Source organism: Gopherus evgoodei, chromosome 24 (assembly GCF_007399415.2).
Source record: "Gopherus evgoodei ecotype Sinaloan lineage chromosome 24, rGopEvg1_v1.p, whole genome shotgun sequence".
Classification (NCBI taxonomy): Eukaryota; Metazoa; Chordata; order Testudines; family Testudinidae; genus Gopherus; species Gopherus evgoodei.
In genome coordinates this window covers 742,007-757,529 of record NC_044345.1, presented here as the reverse complement: position 1 = coordinate 757,529, position 15,523 = coordinate 742,007, and the positions used below count along the sequence as shown (strand labels likewise).

The window sequence follows — 15,523 nt, the reverse complement described above, 5'->3', positions numbered from 1 at the left end:
CTTGCTCCCCTCAGAGCCAGCCCCTTTCCTCTGTCTGCAGGTGCAGAGGGGCAACCCTGCCCCCCTCCCGTGCCAGCCCCTCGCTCCCCTCAGAGCCAGCCCCTTTCCTCTGTCTGCAGGTGCAGAGGGGCAACTCTGCCCCCCCCGTGCCAGCCCCTCTCCTCTGTCTGCAGGTGCAGAGGGGCAACTCTGCCCCCCCCGTGCCAGCCCCTCCTCCCCGGTGCTAGCCCCTTTCCTCTGTCTGCAGGCGCACGGGGGCAACCCTGCCCCCCCCCGGTGCCAGCCCCTCGCCCCTACCCCCACCGCGCTCCCCCCAGGCCGGAGCTGGACCCGGGAGCATGCGCACCGCTCCCTGCCTCAGCTCGGCTCCGCCGTGCGCCCTCCCCGCCGCAGACTGGGGTGTTCGCCGCCGCTGCCCTGCCGTCGGGAGTGGAGCCCGGCCGGGGGCGGCCCGGAGCCATGGCGGAGGGCGAGGAGCTGCAGACCTTCACCTCCATCATGGATGCGCTCGTCCGGATCAGTGTGAGAGGCTGGGGGCTGCCTGGAGGAGGAGAGCGGCTCCTCGGACGGGAGTGGGCACGCCTCGAGATGGGGGGGATGGGGTGTGTAATGCACGGGGGTGGGGTGTGCAATGCACAGGGGTGACTGGTGTGCAATGCACGAGAGTGATCCGTGTGCATTGCACGGAAGATGAGGTGTACAGGGGCCAGGAGGATGATTGTACAGTGCAAAGGATAACTGGGTGTGCAATGCACGGGGATGACTGGGTGTGTGGTGCATGGGGGATGAGCGTGCAATGCACGGGGAAGGGTAGAGAGATGGTGGTGATGGAGGATGTGATGATGCTGGCATGGGAGGGGGGTGAGCAGGAACCAGACCAGCTGCTTCTGGGGGTGAAATGCTTGAATCCAGCAGCCGCCCTAGCCACTGCCCTGCCCCCGCTCCCTCATCCCCAGCCTGGGTACTGCTACCCCCTCTCCCCAGTCGCCTCCATCCCTGCCCTGGACCCTCCTTCCCCAGGGGCTGAGAAGGATCCCGAGCATCCATGCAGATCTCAGTCTCCATGGCAACCCTATGCAGGCGCTCCCAGGGCTGGATGCCAGGCAGCAGCCACGGCCCAGTCCGGCTCTGTCTCTGCCCTGCCCCCTTCTCCCCCTGCCCCTCCCTTCACCATCTCCCTTCCTCCTCCCCCCTCGCTTTGTGTCAGCTGCGCCCCTTCTCCGGAGGCAGACATGGCATCCAAGAGATGCAGCAAGGTGAGTGCGGGCCCTGGCCAGCTGACAGCTCCCCCCCCATCGCCCCACCACGGGGGTCTGGGAGCAGGGCGACTGTCTGGGCTTTGTAATCTGCCCCTCCGTGGCCAGGTGATGGATGGGCCTGGCAGGCTGCAGGCTCCGCGCTGGCTGCCTCAATCCTCCGCTGCGGGGGTGTGTGTCTGCGGCATGCACTGAACGGGGCAGATGCACCTGGGACGTGCCGGCTACACAAGGGGTAGCAGCAGGAGCAGTCGAGCCAGGAGCGGAGGGTCCTGAATGGGGCTTTGGGGCAGAGGGAGCTGTGTGGTTTGGGCCGGGGGGAGCTCTTTCCCAGCTGGGGGAGTTGGCAGCTTGTGGGCTCCTCAGGACACAGCATCTATTTCCTAGAGAGCCCGGCCAGGCAGAGCTGGGACTCAGGGCCTGCCTTGGGACTGGCTCCGGGGCCCACACCAGGCCCTTCACTCGGTCGCTCTGGGCCATAAACAGAGCCAGGATTTCGTTCTTTGTGGGTTGGAACTTGGCGGGTTTGGGGGCTGGGTGGGCGATTGCAGTGCAAAGCAGCAGTGAACAGGTCCGGTGTGTGCAATGGGGAGGGGTAGCAGGGAGAGAGGAGAACCAAGGGCCAAACCCAGCTCTGGCTCACTGAACCCATGGGGAACTGGGGGAAGCAGCGTGTCCCAGACCCTCTAACAAAGCAGCAAATTCTGCCACCGTTCCAAATGCAAAGCACAGTGTGGAAACCGCTTGACCCCCGTGGGCTCAGCCAGCCAGGTGCCCTGACTCCTTGCAAGCCTGGGTCAGACCAGAGCCCCATGCAGCTGTGTATCCCACCTCCTGCTGCCCAACCCTGGACCAGTCCAGCCCGGCACGCCAGAGGAAGCTCCCCCCCAACCCCGAATGCATCTCCTGCCTGGCCCCAGCATGGGGAACGTGGCAGGCATTGCTGCAGATGCGGTTCCCAGGGTCCTTCTGGAAAACACCCTGAGCTCTGCTCTGAAGGCCGGGGAATGGAGAAGGAGCAGCCTGGGGAGCTGGGGTCAGCCCACGGGAGTGTGTGGCAGGGATCTGGGACCATGCACCTAGCTGGGGGCTGGCTAGGCAGGTTCTGGAGCCAGCTGGGCACTTGCAGGGAACATGGCACCTCTTGTTACCTGCTGAAAGTGTCCAGTTAGCAGCTGTTTCTGGAATGAGCGGCAGTGAGACTGGGGGGACTGGCAGGGGACCCCCCCCCCGGAGAGCAGCTGTAATACCTGCCCAGCAAAGGCTCCCCCATACGGCTGCCAGCATGGAGCTCCTGGGTCAGGACTGAGCCCCAGCACCCCCTTTGGTGGGGGAAGGGAAAGGCAGTTCCTAGGTGGGCAGTTGTGGCCCTGCTGCTGGCTGCTCTCCCGGGGGGCTGAGCATTCTCCTTGGCCCCTCTCCAGACCAGCATGAAGAACATGGAGCGGGAGCTGATCTGCCCTGTCTGCAAGGAGATGTACAAGCAGCCACTGGCCCTGCCCTGCATGCACAACGTCTGCCACATCTGTGCCAGTGAGATCCTTGTGCAGCATGGCTACATCTGCTGCGACCCCAGTTCGGAGCCCACCTCTCCTGCCTCCACGCCGGCCACCCGCAGTCCCCGCATGGGTCGCAGGGTTGTCCCCAAACCCGACCGCCTGGATCGGCTGCTCAAGTCAGGTGGGGACAAGGGCACGTCCTGGGATCCCCAGCCCTGCCGCAGGGGGACCCTGCTCCTAGGGTCTGGGGGATGCAGCTTCCACGTCCCCTGTCCCCCAGAGTGCATTGGGAGCAGAAGGCTCCCGATCTCCCTTGGCAGAGTGGGAGGGATCTGTGCAGTTTGGCACGGGGATTCACTGGGGAAGCTCACTCAGGGGCCAGGAGGAGGCGGCGGCGAGGCCTGGGAGGGTAACTAGGCCTGTGCAGAGAATGCAGGCTCCCTGTGGCAGGGGTGTGGGCCATGGCAGGGGGTTGCAGCCATGGCAGAGGGGTGGCTGGCATGGCAGTGAGTGGTGGCCATGGCAGGGGGGTGGCAGCTGTGGCAGGGAGGTGGGGGGTGATGGCCATGGCAGGGGGGTTGATGGCTGTGGCAGGAGGTTGGCCATGGCAGAACTGATGTCATGTGACAGGCTTCTGGGTTCCCCCAGGATTTGGCACCTACCCGGGCCGGAAGCGGGGGGCCGTGCACCCCCAGACCGTCAGCTTCCTGTGCCCGGCCTGCCAGCGGGACGTGGACCTGGGTGAGCGGGGCCTGGGCAATCTGTTCCGGAACCTGACGCTGGAACGGATCGTGGAGCGGTACCGCCAGACCATCAACATCAGCACCGCCATCATGTGCCAGTTCTGCAAACCCCCCCAGCTGGAGGCCACCAAGGGCTGCACCGAGTGCAAGGCGAGCTTCTGCAACGAGTGCTTCAAACTCTGCCACCCCTGGGGCACCCAGAAGGCCCAGCACGAGCCCACGCCGCCCACCCTCACCTTCCGGCCCAAGGTAGGGGCTGCCAGGATGTCCCGGGCCAGGGTGCAGCTAGGCCTGGGTGTGAGCAGTCCCCAGGCTGGGACCCTGGGGCATGGCTGGGGAGAGGTTTGGGTGCTAGGACTCCGTGGGGGAGGGGATGGTGTGTCTGGGCCCAACATCACCTGCCTTGTGCCCAGCGCAGGGACTAGCGGGCACCTGAACATGGCTCCGAGGTGAAAAGGCCTCTGGTCCCTGCTGCACAGGCGGTGGGGGGAGACAGGGCAGGGCGGGTTCCATGCATGTTGTCCATCTGGAGGCGCTCAGGGCAGTGCCAGCCCCAGTGTCGCACCCATGTGGTGTCTGCCTGTGCTGGCAGGGGGCCTGATGCCAGGGACACTGGGTGAGGGCGCCGAGATTGGGGGGAGATTGAGGATGGAAGGGGGATGCTGAGGCAGCTGGGAGGGGAGGTGATCTCTGAATGGGGAGGCACCCGGGGCACTGGGTGGGGAGGGGGGCCAAGGGGGGCCGACCTGGGAGGGGGATGCTGACACACCCTGGCTGGGTGGGGGGTGTTGGCTGGAAAGGGGAGCGCTGACTGCTGTTGCTGAACGTGGGTCTTGCTGCACAGGGTCTGATGTGTCCAGAGCACAAGGAGGAGGTGACTCACTACTGCAAGACCTGCCAGCGGCTGGTGTGCCAGTTGTGCCGCATACGCCGTGCTCACGCCAGCCACAAGGTCACACCTGTGCTCAGTGCCTACCAGGCACTGCGGGTAAGGGATGCACCGGGGCTTCCCAGGCCAGAACTGGGGGGTTGCACCTCTTGGTGGGCATGGACAGTGGGGATCTTTGTGCTGACACTTGGGGCATGGACAGGGTGGGGCGTGGGTCTTCATGGCAGAGATGGGCAGGTGCAGATGGGGGATTGGCAGGAAGGGAGGTCTGTCTGTCTGCCAGAGCTGGGGGATGCAGGAGGGACGTACCCCGAGGGGGGAATCTCATCCCAGAGCTGGGGTTGCAGACCAACAGGGAATGCACAGGGTGGATGTCCAGTACCAGTGGTGGAGGGCGCAGACAGGGAATGCAGTGAGTGGGATGCATGCAGTGGGGGATGCAGTGAACAGGGTGCATTCAGTGAACGGAGTCATGGTGTGGAGGATGCAGTGAGCGAGGTGTATGCAGTGGGGGATGCAGTGAATGGGGTGCATGTAGTGGGGGGATGCAGTGAGCGAGGTGCGTTCAGTGGGGGTGCAGTGAGTGGGCTGCATACAGTGAATGGGGTGCATGCTGTGAGGGGGCAAACTGTGAGGTGTATGCAGTGGGGGATGCAGTGAGCGGGTGCATGCTGTGGGGGAGCAGTGGTGGGGTGCATGCAGTGAACAGGGTGCATGCTGTGGGGGAAGCAGTGAGTGAGGTGCATGCAGTGGGGATGCAGTGAGCAGGGTGCATGCAGTGAGCAGGGTGCATGCAGTGAACAGGTTGCATGCTGTGGGCAGTGAACGGGGCGCATGCAGTGAATGGGGCATGCTGTGGGGGGAAGCAGTGAGCGAAGTGTATGCAGTGGGGGATGCAGTGAGCAGGTTGCATGCAGTGGGGGATGCAGTGAGTGAGGTGCATGTAGTAGGGGGATGCAGTGAGCAAGGTGCATGCAGTGGGGATGCAGTGAGTGAGGTGCATGTAGTAGGGGGATGCAGCGAACAAGGTGCATGTAGTGGCGGATGCAGTGAGCAAGGTGCATGCAGTTGGGGGATGCAGTGAGCAGAGTGCACGCAGTGGGGTGCGGGGTCAGGTTCATTTGTAAACCCGCCACCATCCTCGTAGACCGTTCATGTTGGCCCAGGCGTGGGGCCCGACTTGTGCACACCTAGGTGGCTGGGTTCAGAGCGCCATCCCCCCCGTGCACTGGACTGTGCAAGATGAGTGGCCTGTGTGTCTCATTTGCCCACACTGCCCGTGTAGGAGAAGCTGACGAAGAGCCTCGCCTACATCCTGAGCAGCCAGGACACAGTGCAGTTGCAAATCGCGGAGCTGGAGGAGATGGTGAAGCACACTGAGGTGAGCGAGGGGTGCCAGCGAAGGGCACTGCCAGGGCTGGGGGAGGGGATGCTGCTTCACCCCTCTGGGGTGAGGGCAGGAGGTGTCCGGGCACAGTGCCACCATCCCCAGGGCACCTGCAGCTCCCACAGACCGGGTGCCAAAGCTCCAGGGCAGCAGGGCCCACGTGTGGAGGGAGGCCCCATGGTGACTCTACTCTGGTTGGGCAGGTGAATGGGTCCCAGGCCAAGGAGGAGGTTTCCCAACTGATACGGGGCCTGTGCACGGTGCTGGAGGAGAAGCAGGCGGCCCTGCTGCAGGCCATCCAGGAGTCCCAGCAGGAGCGGCTGGCCAGCCTGCACCACCAGGTCCAGGAGCACCGGGCCATGCTGGAGAATTCGGGCATGGTGGGCTACACCCAAGAGGTGCTGAAGGAGACTGACCACCCCTGCTTTGTCCAGGCAGCCAAGCAGCTGCACAGCAGGTACCGTTCCGTCCGGGGGCCGCAGGGGGTCTCCGGGGCTGGGGATCTGGCTCATGCACTGTCCCCATCTCCCAGTGCAGTGGGACACATGCAGGAGGAGCCTGGCACCTCTGTGGGCTAGCGAGAGGGACGCCGGTGCGTGAGTAGCACAGACTTGGGGCACTGGTGGCACCGGGAGCCCCAACGCCTGAATCTCCTGTCGCTGCAGGATCGTCAGGGCCACAGACTCACTGCAGAGCTTCCGGCCTGCTGCTACTTCGTCCTTCAGCCGCTTCCAGCTGGACCTCAGCCGAGAGATGAAGCTGCTCACGGACCTGACCTTTATCAAAGGTAAATGTGACGGCTGGAGCCCTGCTGCAGAACCACCAGCGGCCAGCCACAGGGGAGGAGCTCTGGGCTGAGGGGGAGGAGCTTCCTCTAGGGGGAGGAGCTCTGTGCTGCATGGGAGGAGTTTTGGACTGAGGGGAGGGGCTTCCTGTAGGGGGAGGAGCTCTATGCTGAAGGGGAGGAGCTCCCTTCCTCACAGCTATATGGGGAGGAGCTCTGTCTGGATGGGGAGGAGCTCGCTATCTGGCAGCCTGACCCCCACACCTCCCTTCTGTTTGGAGCTGGGTCAGGGGCTGGCAGCTGCCGACGAGGGACCTCTGGGGGAAGGGGCCTCATGGGCTCCCCCAAGCCTCCCACACTTCAAGTCCTGCCCCCAGATACCGCGTTGTCCTGCCCTACCCAGGGTGCCCCTCCTGGCAGGGAGCTGCTCGCTCTGGGGCCAGGCAGGGCATGTGAAATACCCAGGAAGGATCAGGACTCCCTGTAGAGTCAGGAGACGGGTCCCCTGGCCCAGCAGTCCCCAGAGTCACCTGCAAACGGCCCCAGAGTCCATGGGGCTCGGCCAGCATCAGTCCCCACTCTGGGCTCCAGGCTCCCTGCAGGCAGTGCAGGGGCACAGGGTACGACGGTGGGGCCAGGGGCCTGCGCGGTGGGACTTGATGTGAGCAGACAGGACCAGGACCCTGCGTCAGATGCAGAAGGGTGAGTAGCCAGCTGGGCCAGGTTGGGCCAGGACTCCCTGCGGGGAAGCGCTCCCGTGGGCAGGGCAGGTGCCCTCCCCGACCGACAGGCGCCCACCCCGGGCCCTGTCCTGCACCGGCTGGGGACTCTTTTCAGACTTGCTTCTACCTCTGTTTGTTTATAGGCTATGGCCGCTGCTGAGTCGTCACTGAAGTACCCGAGGCAAGTCACGCTCCTGCCCATAGAACTGCCCCTGCTTTCCCTGTGCCCAGCCCTGTGTCCTCATCCCCCCATCCGCCAGCCCATCCCCATCCCCCGCTTCTGTGCCCATCCCCCATCCGCTACCCACATCGCTCTGTGCTCATCCCCCCGTCCGCCACCCCCCCATCACTCTGTGCCCATCCTTCATCCGCCAGCCCATCCCCATCCCCTGCTTCTGTGCCATACACCATCTGCCACCCACATCGCTCTGTGCCCATCCCCTATCCGCCAGCCCATCCCCGCTTCTGTGCCATCCCCCCCATCCGCCACCCCCATCGCTCTGTGCCATCCCCCATCCGCCAGCCCATCCCCATCCCCTGCTTCTGTGCCATTCCCATCCGCCACCCCCATCACTCTGTGCCCATCCTTCATCCGCCAGCCCATCCCCATCCCCTGCTTCTGTGCCATACCCCATACGCCATCCCTATCGCTCTGTGCCCATCCCCTATCCGCCAGCCCATCCCCTGCTTCTGTGCCATCCCCCCATCTGCCACCCACATCGCTCTGTGCCCATCCCCCATCCGCCAGCCCATCCCCATCCCCCGCTTCCGTGCCATCCCCCCATCCGCCACCCCCATCGCTCTGTGCCCATCCGCCAGCCCATCCCCATCCCCCGCTTCTGTGCCATTCCCCATCCGCCACCCCCATCGCTCTGTGCCCAGGCCCCCATCCGCTACCCACATCGCTCTGTGCTCATCCCCCCGTCCGCCACCCCCCATCACTCTGTGCCCATCCTTCATCCGCCAGCCCATCCCCATCCCCTGCTTCTGTGCCATACCCCATACGCCATCCCCATCGCTCTGTGCCCATCCCCTATCCGCCAGCCCATCCCCCGCTTCTGTGCCATCCCCCCATCTGCCACCCCCATCGCTCTGTGCCCATCCCCCATCCGCCAGCCCATCCCCATCCCCCGCTTCCGTGCCATCCCCCCATCCGCCACCCCCATCGCTCTGTGCCCATCCGCCAGCCATCCCCATCCCCCGCTTCTGTGCCATTCCCCATCCGCTACCCACATCGCTCTGTGCCCAGGCCCCCATCCGCCACCCCCCATCGGTCTGTGCCAGTCCCCCCATCTGCCACCCCTCATCCCTCTATGCTCATCCCTCCACCTCTCGCTTCTGTGCCCATCCCCCCATCCTCCCTCCCATTGCTCTGTGCTCACCCCTCACTTCCCACCCATCCTGTCCCTATTCCACCCTCCATGTCTCCCTCTCCCACTATCCTCTTCCCAACCCTCCGACCTTCTCTGTCTCCTCTGTCCCCGCTCTCCACCCCTCACTGCCCAATCCCCCCCTCCATCCTCCATCATGCTGTGCCCGGTTCCATCCCCAGCTCCATCCTTCAGTTCCCTGCTCCCCCTCATCCTCCCCTGTGTCTCCAGCCTCTGCTCCCTCCCCACCTCTCTCTCCCCCCACTTGCACACAGCCCGTCTGGTCCCTGGAGCCTCTCAGCAGCTTGCCCCCCGTCTCCCTGACTCTCTCCCCTGGTGCCCACACAAGCTCTCGGCAGTCAGATTCCCCTAGCCTCCTGCTGGTTGTGCGTTCCGTCCGTCCGTCCGGAATGCCCCCTCCCTGCGTCTGGGCCGCTCGCCTGCCCCCAGTGTGGGGCCTGCTCCCTCATGCCCGTGTCTCTCCCCTGCAGCCCTGAGGCGCCGGTGATCGACACGGCAGCGCACCTACGCCTACGACCAGATCTTCCTGTGTTGGCGCCTGCCCCAGCACTCGCCGCCCGCCTGGCACTTCACCGTGGAGTACCGCAAGAGCGACACCAAGGCCAAGGCACTCAAGCTGTGGCAGCGTTGCGAGGAGGTGCGGGGCACCAGCGCCCTGGTGGAGTACCTGGACATGGACAGCGTCTACGTGCTGAGAGTCAAGGGCTGTAACAAGGCCGGCTTCGGGGAGTACAGCGAAGACATCTACCTGCACACGCCACCCGCACCAGGTGAGGGGGGAGCTACCCGCACACAGCGCCCGCACCAGGTGAGGGGGGATCTACCCGCACACGCCACCCGCACCAGGTGAGGGGGGATCTACCCGCACACGCCACCCGCACCAGGTGAGGGGGGATCTACCTGCACATGCCACCCGCACCAGGTGAGGGAGGATCTACCTGCACACAGCGCCCGCACCAGGTGAGGGGGGATCTACCCGCACACGCCGCCCACACCAGGTAATGGGGGATCTACCCGCACATGCCGCCCGCACCAGGTGAAGGGGGATCTACCCGCACACGCCGCCCGCACCAGGTAATGGGGGATCTACCCGCACACGCCGCCCGCACCAGGTAATGGGAGATCAACCCGCACACGCCGCCCGCACCAGGTAATGGGAGATCAACCCGCACACGCCGCCCTGCACCAGGTAATGGGGGATCAACCCGCACACACCGCCCGCACCAGGTAATGGGGGATCTACCTGCACACGCCACCTGCACCAGGTAATGGGGGATCTACCCGCACATGCCGCCCGCACCAGGTGAGGGGGGATCAACCCACATGTGCCACCCGCACCAGGTAATGGGGGATCTACCTGCACCAGGTGAAGGGGATCTACCCGCACACGCCACCTGCACCAGGTAATGGGGGATCTACCTGCACACGCCACCTGCACCAGGTAATGGGGGATCTACCCGCACACGCCGCCTGCACCTGGTGAGGGGGGATCTACCCGCACATGCCACCCATACCAGGTAATGGGGGATCTACCCACGCATGCTGCCCGCACCTGGTGAGGGGGGAGCTACCTGCACACGCCGCCTGCACCAGGTGAGGGGGGATCTACCTGCACACGCCGCCCGCACCAGGTAATGGGGGATCTACCTGCACATGCCGCCCGCACCAGGTAATGGGGGATCTACCTGCACATGCCGCCCGCACCTGGTGAGGGGGGAGCTACCTGCACACGCTGCCCGCACCAGGTGAGGGGAGAACTACCTGCACATGCCGCCCGCACCAGGTAATGGGGGATCTACGCGCACACGCTGCCCGCACCAGGTAATGGGGGATCTACCCGCACATGCCACCCGCACCAGGTGAGGGGGGAGCTACCTGCACACAGCGCCTGCACCAGGTGAGAGGGGATCAACCCGCACACGCTGCCCGCACCAGGTAATGGGGGATCCACCCGCACACGCCGCCCGCAGCAGGTAATGGGGGATCTACCCGCACATGCCGCCCGCACCAGGTGAGGGGGGGAACTGCCTGCACACGCCGCCTGCGCCAGGTAATGGGGGATCTACCCGCACATGCCGCCCACACCTGGTGAGGGGGGAACTACCTGCACACGCCACCCGCACTAGGTAATGGGGGATCTACCTGCACACACCGCCCACACCAGGTGAGGGGAAATTCCCTCCTGTGCTGCCCCACTAGGTGAGGGGGGACCTACCAGCACACAGCGCCTGCATCAGGTGAGGGGATATATATATATGAGGAAAGATTAATAAGACTGGGAATTTTCACCTTGGAAAAAAGATGTCTAAGCAGGGATATGCTGGAGGTCTATAAAATCATGACTAATATGGAGAAAGTAAATAAGGAAGTGTTATTTACTCCTTCTCCTAACACAAGAACTAGGGGTCACCCAATGAAATTACTAGGCAGCAGGTTTAAAACAAACAAAAGGAAGTATTTCTTCACACAACGAACAGTCAACCTGGTACGCCTTGCCAGGGGATGTTATGAAGGCCAAGACTATAACAGGGTTTAAAAAAGAACTAGATAAATTCATAGGGGATAGGTCCATCAATGGCTATTAGCCAGGCTGGGCAGGGATTGTGTCCCTAGCCTCTGTTTGCAGAAGCTGGGAATGGGCGACAGAGGATGGATCACCTGATGATTCCCTGTTCTGTTCATTCCCTCTGGGGCACCTGGCACTGGCCACTGTCGGAAGACAGGACCCTGGGCTAGATGGAGTTGTCACGGAGTCACTGGGCGATGCTCTGGAACTCCTCTCCCTTGGAGCAGACTTGTTCAGGGCAAGAAGCTCACACGTCTTCACCTCCTGGGTCTCTCCTTGGAGCATTCAGCATCCTCTGCCCCTCCGTGCGCTTTCCACAGCGAGTCCATCCCAGCGGGGTCCTGGGGAAGCCACAGGGTCCTGCACCTCCCCTTTGCAGTCAGATGTGACTCTCAGCAGCAGTAAAACAGAGGTTATTTGATGACAGGAACAGGGTCTAAAACAGAGCTTGTAGATACAGCGAACCGGACCCCTCGGCTGGGTCCATTCGGGGGGCAGTGAGCCAGACCCTAGGTCCTGCACTTCACTCCTCAACCCCAGCCAGCTCCAGACTAACAACCCCTTCCAGCCCCTCCTTTCTGCTCAGCCCCTTTCCCGGGCCAGGAGATCCACCTGATCCCTTGTCTCCAACATCTTCAGCTGGCACCTTTGCAGGGGAGAGGCCCAGGCCATCAGTGCTAGGAGACAGAGTGTCAGGCATTAGGTGCACTGGCCCATTGCTCTGCCAGATACTTAAGAACTGCCATGGGGACACTGAGGCACCAATACAGTATCAGAGAAAACATTAAGAACATTCCCAGTTGTCACAATGGACCTTGGTATGACCCAGTAGGGCCATTCTTATGAGATTATAGGAATCTCCTGTTTTCACAATATTTTCGGACATTTTTTAAATCAGTCTTTCACTATATACTCTCTCCTGTCCCTCCACCTGCTTTAACTCAAAACCTGCATTTTTTCTAGGTGAAATAGTGCAAATAAATATTTTGCAAAAGACTTGGATATACATTTAATTATCTGATGAGTCCCGCCCAGAGATGGCTGCATTTCAGCACTGGGTTGCTATCTGGCTATCAGCCAGCTGCTGCAGTCAACCCTAGAGGCACCTTGGCAAGCAGTCCCTCAGCACTGTTCCTCGTGGCTGTTACCACATGCCCCAACCCATGCGCTGGGGCTGTGATACGCCGCAGGGATTAGGAAAGATGAGGACTCAGAAGCCGGCCTAAAACCTCAGTGTCTAGATGCTGTGGAGCTGATGATCTTTAACCCCCTTCCCTCCCTTCTGTTTGCCAGAGGCTGGGAAGGGTGACAGGAGATGGATCACTTGCTGATTCCCTGTTCTGTTCATTCCCTCTGGGGCATCTGGCACTGGCCACTGTTGGAAGACAGGATACTGGGCTAGATGGACTTTTGGTCTGACCCAGTAGGGCCATTCTTATTATACCCCGCGCCGCCTGTGCCAGGTGTGGGGGACCTACCTGCCACACCTCCCACTGCACACTCTGTGCTTTGCAGGTGACGGGCTCTGGGCCAGCCCTGGGGATCTCCATGGGTATGCACCTTGGGAGTCGCCCAGCCCCAGAAGTGCAGTGAGCATTCAGAGTCTGAGACTCACATGCATTCGACCCAGGGTTGTGGGACTCCCAGCTAGGGGGAGGCCCAGATTCCTGCGCCCCTGAGGAGTCACACGTGCCCCCTGCGTCCCCTGCAGAGGTGTGGGGCTGCCCCTTTCTCTCAGCCCCTCCCCACTCTCTGTTCTCTCTTTCTCAGTCCTGAACTTCTTCCTCGACAACCGCTGGGGCTTCAACCGGGAGCGCCTGGCCATCAGTAAGGACCAGCGGGCCGTGCGCAGCATGCCCGGCCTGCCCATGCTCTTTGCCGCCGAGCGCCTCATGACCAGCTGCCACCTCTCCATTGACCTGCTCATTGGTGACGTGGCCATCACACAGGGCCGGAGTTACTGGGCCTGCTGCGTGGACCCCAGCTCCTATCTGGTCAAGGTGGGCGTGGGGCTGGAGAGCAAGCTGCAGGAATGGTTCCAGGTGCCGCAGGACGTGGTGAGCCCCAGGTGAGTGCAGGAGCTGGGCCAGCCATGCTGGGGGGCGGGGCAGGGCACCGCGACACCCCAGGTCCCTGGGCCTCAGGCTGGAGCTCCCATATCACTGCCGGGCCCTTGGGCAGGTTCTCTGGAGCTCCCTCCCTCCGGTTCCTTGTTGCAGCCCACACCCGGCTAAGCCCTTGGCCTGATTCCTGCTCCCCGAGGCAGGAGCCTGGATGCTAACTGGCAGAGGGGCAGAGATTGGGGGGGTTCAGCGCACTCTGAGGCTGCCATGCTCCAGGGGATGGGATCTTCTGGGGTGGATCTGTCCGTGCGTCCGTCTGCACCGTGTGCTCACACTCCCCCTCCGCCTCCGTCTCCCGCCGGGCAGGTACGACCCAGACAGCGGGCACGACAGTGGGGCGGAGGACGCCACCGTGGACGCGCCTCCCCCCTACGCCTTCCTGACCATTGGTATGGGCAAGATCCTGCTGTCCCACGGCTCGGCCCTCACCTCCCGCGACCCCAGCGGCTGCACCATCCCCCTGCCCCCCCGCATCGGCATCTGCCTGGACTACGAGCGGAGCAAGGTGACCTTCTACGACGCCGTCTCCTTCCGCGGCCTGTGGGAGTGCGGCGTGGACTGCTCGGGCCCCGTCTGCCCGGCCTTCTGCTTCATCGGGGGCGGGGCCCTGCAGCTGCAGGAGCTGGTGGCCAGCAAGCAGGAGCGCAAAGTGACCATCGGGGCCTCTCCAAGCTGGACTGAGCCGGCCCCTGGCACCACACCGCCCAGGGCTCGACCTCGGGCCAGCTGCCGGCAGTGAGATTGTGTGCCCTGGACATGCCGCTGGGGGGAGCCGCCTGAGCCCTGCCCTCCGACCGGCGAGGGACTTCGGCTCTGGGGAGCGCTGAGCTCCAGCCTGCAGGATTAACAAGGGGGCCACAGAGCTGGGGAGGAGAGCGAGGATCTGACATGGGGCCAGGCCCTCAGCCCCTGGGCCAGAGCACAGGGCTGCAGTGACAGCAGAAGGGCAGCGTAGGGCAGACCCCTGCCAGCGTGGGACCCAGCCTGAGCTGAGGCCTCGGGAGCCAGGAGAGCCCGGCGCTTCTCCCCCGCATCTCCATGCTAGGCTTGTGAATCCTTCCTGTTCTGTTGGATTGTGGGGGGTGGGTTTGGGCCAAGCTGCTCCCCTTCACTCTCCTCCCAAAAACCCTCTCCTCTTCCCCCCCCAGCCTCCTCCCGCAGCCTGCCAACGTTTAACCTGGCAGTCTGAGCTGTGTGTGTGCTGAGGACACCGGGCAGAGCCTGGCAGTGCCCCAGAACCAGCTCCCATCTGCCAGGGCCTGGGTGGGTGTCACGTTCCTGAGATCCTCCCTCCACATGGACCAGGGAGCAGCAGCCAGCCGCTGTGCCTGGGCCTGAGAGGGGGAGCTGGGGAGCTGCCTGAGCCTGTGGTGGGGGCAGGCTGGGCCCTGGGCTGGGGAAGGTTGGGCTGGGTGGGGCAGAGGGTGTTTTAAAGGCTAATCGTTGACCCAGCCAGTCCAGCTGCTGCCCAGAGCCAGGGCTCATCCTGCCCCCTGCAGCTGGGCTCATCCTGCCGCTCCCTCAGCGCAGATCTGCAGGCGCAGTGGGGATGGGAGATGGCAGAGGGGTGCTGAGAGCCCCTCTTACTGAGAGGCACCAGGCTGCAGAACGAAGCTCCCTCCCCAGGCTGAGGCCTGCTGGAATGTCCCGTCATGTGCACGGGAGGATAGGAGAGCACAGAGGGGTCTCACCCCGACCCCCAGGCTCCCATGCGGGGAGCTCCCCACGTGGGCCAAGCCCTGCCCTGCTGCACCTGTCCCATGATGCTTCTACGGCACCGGCATGAAGTGCACATGGCACGTCCCTGCCCGCTGTGCCAGCATCCTGCACACACTTCCTTCCCGGGGGGCAGGGGAGAGCCTAGTCCAGCTTCACCTCCACAAACAGCAAAGCGCCAAGGAGCAAATCCACCGACTTTTATCCTTCCGCAGCCTGTGCCATGGGCAGGGGGCAGGCGCTGGGCTGGCTGGGGCTGTGTGACGAACTGGGAATGTTCTTAATGTTTGCTCTGAAAACTGTGTTGGTGCCTCAGTGTCCCCATGGCAGTTCTTAAGTATCTAGGTGGTGGGATAAGGGGGTGTGATTGCTGCAGAGCAAAGGGCCAGTGCACCTAAATGCCTGACCCTCTGTCTCCTAGCAACTGATGTCCTGGGCCCCTCCCCT

The 15,523-nt window shown here is 63.4% G+C and overlaps 1 protein-coding gene across 1 annotated transcript; it reads left to right on the top strand.

The window, feature by feature from the left end:
• The first annotated feature begins 384 nt into the window (after positions 1-384).
• On the top strand, positions 385-14,099 carry LOC115639602 (tripartite motif-containing protein 46-like). The gene is given in 12 exon segments (XM_030542584.1): positions 385-522; positions 2,681-2,936; positions 3,404-3,747; positions 4,343-4,486; positions 5,673-5,768; positions 5,978-6,231; positions 6,440-6,561; positions 7,076-7,083; positions 9,149-9,166; positions 9,168-9,441; positions 13,008-13,305; positions 13,667-14,099. Coding segments are annotated over 12 exon segments (2,310 nt in total). The 5' UTR covers positions 385-459.
• The last annotated feature ends 1,424 nt before the right edge of the window (positions 14,100-15,523 follow it).